The sequence below is a fragment of the Aristolochia californica genome, unplaced genomic scaffold (genome assembly GCF_029961685.1).
Source record: "Aristolochia californica isolate CCGP_79_NKW_82.1479 unplaced genomic scaffold, dmAriCali1.0.hap1 SCAF_7, whole genome shotgun sequence".
Lineage (NCBI taxonomy): Eukaryota > Viridiplantae > Streptophyta > Magnoliopsida > Piperales > Aristolochiaceae > Aristolochia > Aristolochia californica.
The window spans coordinates 38,078,268-38,088,595 of NW_027182268.1; the positions used below are offsets into that span (position 1 = coordinate 38,078,268).

Sequence of the window (10,328 nt, forward strand, 5' to 3'; positions counted from 1 at the left end):
GAGTTTCAATAATTCCTTGCTCCATTACTCTCAAATCTTTGTCCCTTTCCTCGCACTTTGCCGTGCACATTTCCTTCTGTTATAAAAGTTCCGATTGCTTCTCTCAGATTTGGTCCGTCAATTTTCCTCCGCCTAAGTCTCGAGACTCAAAGAAATAGTGAAGCATAATTGTCTGCGATTGCGTTTTAAATTCTTGCGAGTTACAACAGAAGGCAGCGACTGATTGGCCGTAACCTCTCCGTTCCGCAGGTGGTCCTGTCAGTCCGCAGTCCGGACCCTCAATCATCCCCACGTCAGGTGCAGAAACCCGTTGAACGAACTTGGCAATTAAGTAGCAAAGACCGTCTGGAGTCCCTTACTCAAGACGTCCCACGACTCTCTTGGGTCCTAATTAATAGCTTCAGTACGTGCATGGAACTGTATACGATCCGTCCTAGTCCCCAAATCGGGAAAGTTCAAAAGGATATGACTTGCTTCAAGAGTTCCAAACGGACCTCTAAGCCGGCGGTCAATTCATCTGCCTGTCAGGCCCCAAGACAAGAAGACATCCCGGCGGAAAGCAAGCTTCCATTGCATGTGTCGGTTGAATGACAGAAAGGAAAAAATGACCACCAGTAATGAACTGCTGAAATATCATAAGGATATGCAGTTCCAAGTCTAAGAGAATTGAGTATCGATATCCTCCTCTTTGAGAAAGTCTCGTGATTATCCCTCTTTCCCATATCCTGGTGAGGGGCCGCCGCCTTCAATTTCAAGGTTCAAACACTGCGGTTTTAAGTAACAACATCCAAAGATTTCTGCTTCCCCCTTTATCATGTTCGATTACTTCAAGACCCTTCACCAAACCTTCAGAATTGGGTCCTCCACTTCCCTCGTTAGATTATAGAGCTTCTGTACAAGAGGAGATGCAGTACCGAGCTCGAAGATTAGTTTATGGCAACTTTTATTTCTTTTACCCCAAAGAAAATTGTGGCTATCATAGGCTGCAACATCTTTCCTTTGCTTTTTGCTTTGCGATCATGAGTGGGAAAAAACTTTCCAAATCTTGCTATTGTTTCCGATTTGATATTTCAATACCATGGTATTTTCTTACTGCAAATGGTGCCCCAATGCCTCCACCAGGTGACCCAGAAGTCCAATTTCCGCATCTTTAGATCTCTTCTTTAATTATCTCTGTCCATATCAAGCTGTCCTCCTCAACCTAGAAGTTTTAGCATTTTGTTTGCTTAGTGTTCTGCAAAGGTAAGTTGGAAGTATACCAGTTTCGTTGGGCGAAATCATGATCAGGGCTGTATAAGACTTGTTTAATCAGCCGGTTTATGTTGACGTTTCTCTTCATGTTCTTAATAATCAAAAGCAGTGAAGTATCTAAAGACGAGCTCAAGAGCTTGCTACCCAGGCATCCCTTAAAATATGGTGAAAGTGAATAACATGTTAGTGCTGTAAGATTCAAGTGTGGCACTTTAACACAACAGATTCCTCCACTGAAAGATCCTGGATAAAGTATATGAGAAACTGGGGGCTTCATTGTCCCCTGGGCAGATCCTCAAGCCATAAAGGAAAAGGTAGACCGTACCAAACCCAATACTAAGTGAGTTCAAATAAAGATGCTTTTGTTAGGAAAAGCAGGAGAAAAAGGTCCGGCGTCGTGCATTATTCAAGCCATGAAACATCAAGTGCGCTTTGCTTTAAACCAGTCTTCTTGTCCGTTAGAGCAGGAGCTTTTTACTCGTATCAATGGCCTGCTATATTGATTTGCTTCGGCAGCCGGAAGTTGGCAAGCCAGCTTCACGAAAGCCTCAGTGGCAGTTTCAGCAATGGTAGAGGTACAGCGGATGGTGGAAACAATTTGACAACAAAGAAGTTTTAATTAACTGACTTTTACTCCCTTATTCACCGTAGGAGTTAATTGTGCTTAGCTTCCAACTATTGTAAACAGTCATTCTATAAACGTATATGTATACTTTCGCCTCTGGACCTTCCAATAATGAGAATGAACTCAGTTCCCTCCGAAACTCATTCTGAAGTATATATTCTACCTCTTTGGAAGACTCGAGAACGAACACCATTAACCTTATGGTATACATCATCTTTTCAGGAGTGTTCGTGAATTTTACCATGCAAGGACTTAATCCGTTTTCGTGGAGGAGAAACAGATCGATAATGGATTTTAGACAAAAAGTTGGATTATGAAGAATAGCACTGAATCGTTTTCTTTAAAAGCAAAAGACGAAAAATAGTTATTTGCCGCATCTATGACACTCACTCTACTGCACTTTAGCCAAAAGGTGCTTGCTCGTTCCTGCATTATCCCCAACCCGACTAGATGAGGATGAGCAGATGTGTCTGCAGCTGCCTGGGCATCCAATTTGTAAAGCGTACACAATTAAACTAGTTTGATTGGCATAACAACTGGATTTTATTGGGCGCAAACTGAAAAACTCCCTTGGGAGTTCCGAAAAGTCCGCAGACATCATATAGAAGACGGAAACGAAAACAAAAAAAAAAAAAAAAAAAAAAAAGGAAGAAAGAAACATTGCTTTCAAGATGGAAAAGGGTGGATAATCCACTACCACAATCTGCACCTTTTAGAATTTGTTTTATATGTGGATGACATTTTGCTAGCAACCAATGATAAAGGTTTTCTACATGAGGTGAAACAATTTCTCTTTAACAATTTTGATATGAACGATATGGGTGAAGCTTCTTATGTCATTGGTATTAAGATTCATAGAGACAGATTTCGAGGTATCTTAGGTCTGTCTTAAGAAACCTGTATTAATACAGTGTTAGAGAGATTTCAGATGAAAAATTGTTCACCAAGTGTAGCTCCCATTGTGAAGGGTGATAGGTTCAATTTGAACCAATGCCCGAAGAACAACCTTGAAAAGGAACAAATGAAGGACATTCCATATGCTTCTGCTGTCGGAAGCCTAATGTATGTTCAAGTCTGCACAAGACCTGATATTGCATTTGTTGTTGGGATGTTAGGGTGATATCAGAGTAATCCCGGGTTAGACCATTGGAGAGCTGCAAAGAAAGTCATGCAGTACCTTCAAGGAACCAAAAACTACATGCTAATGTATAGGCGTACGGACAATTTAGAAGTCATTGGTTACTCAGATTCTGACTTTGCTGGCTGTGTTGATTCCCGCAAATCAACATCAGGATACATTTTCTTGTTAGCTAGTGGAGCAATATCATGGAGGAGTGCCAAACAGACTTTGACCACCACGTCGACTATGGAAGCCGAGTTAGTTTCCTGTTTTGAGGCTACTTACACATGGTGTATGGCTTAAGAGTTTCATTTCTGGGCTTAGAATTATGGATTCTATCTCTAGGCCATTAAGAATATATTGCGATAATTCAGCTGCTGTTTTTATGGCCAAGAACAATAAAAGTGGAAGTCGAAGTAAACACATCGACATTAAGTATTTGGCCATAAGAGAACGTGTTAAAGAAAAGAAAGTGGTCATTGAGCATGTCAGCACTGACTTAATGATCGTAGATCCTTTGACTAAGGGCATGCCACCGTTTAAATTCAAGGATCATGTTGTGAATATGGGACTTGGTTCCATTATGTAAATTTTTTCATTGTATGAACAATGTTATTTCAGTGAAATTCTTAAATTAATGTGATGTTTTTTTCTCATCTCTATGTATACTTTAATTTTGAGAAAAAACATCTATGTTGGACCAAGAGTAAACATAGGGTTTATTCATACAGTATAAGTAATACATACATAGTATTACATGGAAGATACTACTCGTCATTAGAGGACCTATCGCCATGATTCATGTATTTATTACTTAAATTCAGATTATCGATGGATTTAAAATTATATTAGAAGTTTGGACCAAGTGGGAGAATGTAAACCGTTTTTATGAGAAACGGTTTTCTCAAACGTGTGGTCTCAAATTTCTGGCAATTGCAACTTCCGGCAGTTACAACTCCCTCGGTAACACGAAGCCATGAACCTTGATGGGAGGTTGGCTTCGGTTAAGAATGATTTTCGGTCCCCTGTCTCGTCACTCTCATTCCCCTTCAGTTCAGTGCCATCGCCGCCGTGAGTGCTCAGAGATCGGGATCAGAAGCACCGAGAAAACAGAGCGAAGAAATTTGAAGCGTATGGAAGGAAGTATGATTTATCTTCTGTTTAATTTATAATGAATTTCATGTTGTTATTAGAAATTCATGATTAAGACTTACACAAACTAAAAAACTCCCTTGGGAGTTCCGAAAAGTCCGCAAATATCATATAGAAGACGGAAACGAAAGCAAAAAAAAAAAAGGAAGAAAGAAACAGCGCTTTCAAGGCGGAAAAGGGTGGATAATCCACCACCACAATCTGCACCTTTTAGAATTCATTAATTCAAGACACACTAGTCCTTTTTCTGGTCGCAAAATGGCTAAGGATTTAACCTCGAGTAAAGTCAGGTTATCAGGAGAAGTAAAATGAAAGAAGGAGAAAAGTAGACAAAGAAGAAGATGGATCTGCTTTGGCAGGTAATAATGATGCATACGTTTACTGTCGCTCCGTCATTTATTTTCTTCAGGTTTCAAAGTAAAGGCGCTTCCCACTACGAAAGCCCAAAAGAAGGTAGGAAGGCGTTGATCAAGGGACACGTGTACTGCTCTACTCCTTCATGTTAGCAACTTTAAAAATCCCATCTCACGGAAAAGGCTACGTTCTTTGAAAGGACCGCTTGGGGCCCCGTAAAAAAATAAAATAATAGAAATTTATCTTTTAATTATTTTTATTAAAAAATGTTTATATTAGTTATGATATTTATATTTATGTTAAAAATAAATTATTTTTAATAACAAAATTAAGATTAAGAATCATTTTTAAATAGCAATAAGACCGAAGAAAAAGGAAAATGATTACGAACAAATTTAATTTTAATTTATATATATATATATATATTCCTAAAAATGACATAAACATTATAACATTTTTAGTCTAACCAAAACAAAAATTAGTTAACTTTTCCGTGCTTTCTGATTAGGACGAATTCACTTATTAAATGTCATTCGCTGATGTTTGACGCGACGAGTTACAGAGGCCGCCCAAGGGCCCAGACTCGGAGCTCCCATCGGAATGCAGGGGGCCTCCTGGCAGACGGCTCCGAATCGCCGTCTGACGGAACTTACATGGAGGAAGTTTCCGATATTTTCTTGCATTCTTCTCGCTGATTACTCGTACATTGTCGAGCGGGTCTCCAGGGCGCTATCTGCAAGACGTGTGGGCTCGTAGGAATAGAGGCGCGTGGCACCTTTTTTTGCTTTCCGCCTTTCATGGTTTTTCCTTTTGACTGGCCGGTGATGCAGTAACTCTCCTTAACTAACTAAAGACGGCTTCCGTTCAGAGAAGTATTTGTACGACCAGTTTCAGTATTCATTTCACTTGCGATTGTGGCTTCGTCCTTTGCAAAGGTAAACATCAATTCGAGAAAAAAGAAATCTGAGAAAGCACAGAAACTGCAGTGACCGACCACACGAGTAGGCAACAGGCCGATCTAAGTATCTTTTCTGGTCGGAAAGATGGAATGTTTGTGAACCTCTGAAGTCTGAACCACCACAACGGAGGCAGCGGCAATAAATAATGAACTTGATTTAATTTCCATAAAGAAAAATATGAATAACGAGTAAACAGTAGAGGACTCGGCCACCCTTACCCAGTCTGACCGATCCATACATCTTAGATCTATAGCTCACGCGTCGAGAAAGTTACCTGCCACGTGGTGGAGTAGTTGCACGACATTCATTCCAGCCAACCTCATGGAGGTGGCCAAGGTAGGAAGACGAAATGGCTGAAAGACCTGAAAATCCAATTCGCAATTACATTAAGCAATGATTAAAGAGTTGTTTTGATCAGAAAATGCTTTCCGTTTCTGCTTATGGCCGCCGGAGTAATAAGATTCAGACCTTGAGGATAATGGATCACTCGTGTGAAAACCGAGCAGAGAATTTTGGTGGGGATAAAACTTAATGAAGGAGAGAAACGCAGAGATCTAGGGAAGTAAGGGCAGTTCGGACATTTGCTATTTGCTAAATATCTGTAATCATTGAACCCATGGCTCAGTCAGAGTAATTTAGAACAAATCTCATTGTCCTGGGCAGAATCCATGGTTCTTCTAGTAATTTCTCTTAAAAGTTCTAAAGCCACCAAAAATCGCCCACCACTCTTTTTCTGTTTTTTCTGTCTTCTTCTTCCTGGCGGACCTTTAAATACCAACCCCCTTCTCTTTGCTCGGATCCAAGAAATACCTCTCCTCTCAGGAGTTACCTTCCTCTCTCTCTCTCTCTCTCTCTCTCTCGCTCGCTTTTTCTTCGACCAAATTTGAAAAGGAAAAAAAACGACCAACTGTAGAGAAAGGAATCACTCTTCGTATCTCTCTTTCGTTTTCGCCCTGGAAGAAAACAAGAAAATGGAGGCCAGACCTCCTGTTCTAGCCAAGAGGCTGTGGCACATCATGCGCGTCGTTTTCTTCATGCTCCGCAAAGGGATCTCGAAGCGGAAACTTATGATGGACCTTCATCTAATGATGAAGCGTGGAAAGATTGCCGGCAAGGCCATTGGAAATCTCATGTTCCACCACCACAACAGCTTTAGCTGCCGCTCTCAGGACCCGCATCCCGCTTTCTTTGCCCCACGCGAATACGAATTCAGCTGCAGTAACAGCCCTGCCTTCCCCTTCCACATCTCCAAGCGCTCCAAGAACCCTCACAGTTACTCCTACTCCCACAACCACCACCACAATTACTTCTCCTGCATGCACCCTTCCTCTGTGGAGGACGAGGTCGCAGTTTCTGCTCTGCAAAAGACACTTGAGAAGTTAAACTCTGAAAAATCCGCCGCAGCCTCCCCCATGTCCGTCTCTTGGTTTGGCCGGAGTCCGGCGGTTCGTCAGCTGAGGATCACGGATTCGCCCTTCCCTATAAAAAACACCGACGAGGACTGCCATGTGGATAAGGAAGCGGAGGAGTTCATTGAGAAGTTCTATGAGCAGTTGAGACTGCAGAAGAAGATGGCCGCCCTGGAAGCGAGATATTTCGAGGACCTTTGTGCCCGGAGTAGTGGCTGAGATTTCGGTTCGATATCATTTTATGTACACTGTGACGATTATTGAAGGTTTCCGAGGGGATAGAGAAATAATGGTGGTTTGCTTTGGTGTTAAAAAAAAGAATGGGGTTCGTTCGAGTTGCTGTTTTTATATGTGACTATAATGGTGACTATATGAATCTTTCTCCACGAATCTGCAAATTTGCAACGGAAGTTCTGAACTTTTTTGTTTTTCTTGAATACTACTGTAGTTCCTTTGGCCGCTCGCTTTGTAACTTTTCGTGCTTCTGATACAGTCTCGAACTGCGACTGGTGAGTGAACTAATTCCAAGAAACGACCCATGCGGGCGATCGTAACGATTATGAGTGTGAATTTACAGTTTACAGTAGCAAATTGTCTGGTCGGTTGAGGCGGCACTCAACGCACAACCACTACGCTTTTATTCCTTGGAACTGTTCACTATCGCCACCATTAACTCGTAGGCTCCTTCTAACCTCACGCACTGGACAAATAGGAGGCAGTGGACCATGTCCTCCTTCAATGACATGATTTATCATCTCAAGTGCACCGATTGGCTGATTGTCGCACCGAAAATTATTATATAAATAAATTGTCAATTTATGTACCATTTGACGCATTTAAAATTTTTCTATGAACGTAGTATCTAATTCAAATAAGTACACATGCGTGACATATTTGATGGGATACTTGAAACATCTCCATGCACGTTTGGATGCCGAATTAGTTCAACAATTTAGGATTTACTGAAATAATGGAATGTATTTAGATAGAAATTGGCAAAGCCGGTTGGAAAAAAGCAACCATAGAAAACGACCGTATTAAAGAGTTGGTGGAAGGGGGCTAGTGCTGAATTATTGAAGCGTCTCTCTCATGCACTAAAGCAAAACAAACCTTCCCTCCTCTCTCTCACTCTCTCTCTCTCTCTCGAAAGCAGCAGAGATCTCATTTTCCATAAAATAATAAAAAAATCTAATTGATTGGGTCACTTGTAAGTGACACCCTATCAATTTCTAGAACCATTAAAATAATCCTTATCTCGCCAACAGTTACGTATAAGTATGATAGAATATATGCCACATGTGTCCATTGATCACTGCCGTTTATATTAATGGTATATTGGCTCAAAATGGTACATAAGCGGCTGGGATTAACCAATGTCGGTCATCTAACAATGAGACCGTCCGGGCCGACAGAGAGATTGTGAAACGCTTCAGGTGGCGGGGAAACCGGAAAAAAGTGACAAAATTTGGCTACCGGTTACTTTGCTCATAAGGTAACAGAGATAAAGAAATATTTTCGGTTTGACAAATGGCTTCAATTATTGATCATACGAGTGTACTGGCGAAAGACGAAAACAACTCGAACCTGATTTTTCCTCTCTTCCTTTTCTGCACGTTGTTTGATTGCAGCTGGAAAAGATTTAAGGTTGCCCTACACGTGGCGTCCGTCTTTTCGCGTCGCAGTTCCTCACCTGCTCCCACGCTTTCCTTCTTCTCTCTCCTACAAACCTCTTCTCCTTTGCCCTGAGCAATAATTTCTCTCCACATCAGTTTTATTAGTAAGCAAATTGATCCTGTTAAAATACCTAATTATGTAATTAGATATTTAATTATTAATAAATATATTTAATGTAATAATTATTATCTAACTAATTGAATTGTTGCTAGTTATACAATTAAGTAATTTATTAAATCATTTAAAATTAAGTAACCAATTTTATATAATTGAATTTAATAATTAATTAGTAACAAATAAAGCTATTTCCTATTTATTAAATTAATTATCCAAATAACCCACTAACAAATTTAATTTAATAAATACTTAATTATTTATATAATTACTAATATTATTAATAGTTAATTAATTAGTTATTTAATCAATTATTCAAATAAATAATTTAATGTAATATAGGTCTATTCTAAAATAAAATTTTAATTTAAACCATATAATTTAGTAAATTATAAATCTAACTAAAGATAGCGTAGTGTATATTTATTTTTTTATTATTAATTAACTTTTAATTTCATTACGACTAAGTTTTTTTTAGAAGAAGTAATTAATAGTATATCATAGTAATTAACTAAGTTTAACCTAATGACAATTATTTCGGTTTAATTTAATTAAAGGTCATAAATATAAAACATGATCGATCATCCAGAACATAACTATTTTATATTATAAATTATGATCAATCGTCCCACTTGGATTGATCGATCATTTTTACATAGGCATGCAAATTTTACATAGAATAATTAATCATCCCACCTGATTGATTGTATTTGTATTGCATTGCAAGAGAAAATTTTGTTTAATCAATTATTATTCTATCGGTCAATAAGTCACTCCGACAAAAACAATAGTCTGGATTGATTGATTTTACCCAATTTCAATGTAAATATTACACCAAAGATCCTGACAAAGGGAGACATAAAAGGACGAATGGTCACCCCAGTTAGTCTTCAGTGTCGCTCGTTTTCTGGATCTTTCGACTTAATGGATTGAAAACGTGATATGATAGTAATCTTGATTCAAGTAGGTAACAGAAAGGGCAGAGTTTTACGAGTAGTTTTAGTACCACTTGGTGTACTTCATCTTCGTTCTTTATTTGCTTATCCAGAGCGCATGAAGCCTGCAAAACTTAATTAAGAAGATCTGAAATAGAAAATACAATGGCTGTTATTGCCATCGATGCGACACAAGTCAAGATTGATCTCTCTCTTCTGATTTGTTGTTGCACGATTTAGGCTACGAATGAACACAAAACAATTTTTCTATTTTGGAATCAGATTCGACGACGACTATGACTATGAGAGCACATCCAATAACATATATTTTTACTTTGGCCTTTATGTTTTTTTGTTAAACGACAGTCTCTTGTCTTGGCCATTCGGGATTTGAAGAGCATCTCCATTTAATTTCTCAATGGGGAATAGGATCTGATCTCCCTATGCAACAATGGGGGTAAGGCATCCCAACTAGCTGCAGGCAAAAAATTATAATGTGTGTCGGATGAAAGATTTTGGCCATTCTGCGGTCGAAGCTTTCACAATAAAAAAGCTAATCTCGCCCACCGTGGGGCTCGAACCCACGACCACAAGGTTAAGAGCCTTGCGCTCTACCAACTGAGCTAGACGGGCTATGACAAACATTTGCTTTTATACGTAATATAATGAAGTAATTTCTACAGTGCCCGTCCTAAGAAGTCATTTCCACAGTGAAGAGGATGTCCTAACTGCTTG

General features: G+C 39.3%; 1 protein-coding gene and 1 non-coding gene across 2 annotated transcripts; one reads left to right on the forward strand and one right to left on the reverse strand.

Moving 5' to 3' along the window:
• Positions 1–6,432: 6,432 nt before the first annotated feature.
• LOC137937424 (uncharacterized) lies at positions 6,433–7,089 on the forward strand. The gene has a single exon (XM_068782487.1). The coding sequence runs from the start codon at positions 6,433–6,435 to the stop codon at positions 7,087–7,089; it is 657 nt and encodes a 218-aa protein (XP_068638588.1).
• A 3,064-nt stretch (positions 7,090–10,153) lies between these two features.
• On the reverse strand, positions 10,154–10,226 carry TRNAK-CUU (transfer RNA lysine (anticodon CUU)). The gene has a single exon. It is a non-coding gene; the product is annotated as a tRNA-Lys (tRNA).
• Positions 10,227–10,328: the final 102 nt, after the last annotated feature.

Bases quoted from the DNA above. Each gene is read 5' to 3' on its own strand.
- LOC137937424 (XM_068782487.1), top strand. From the start codon at position 6,433: ATGGAGGCCAGACCTCCTGTTCTAGCCAAGAGGCTGTGGCACATCATG.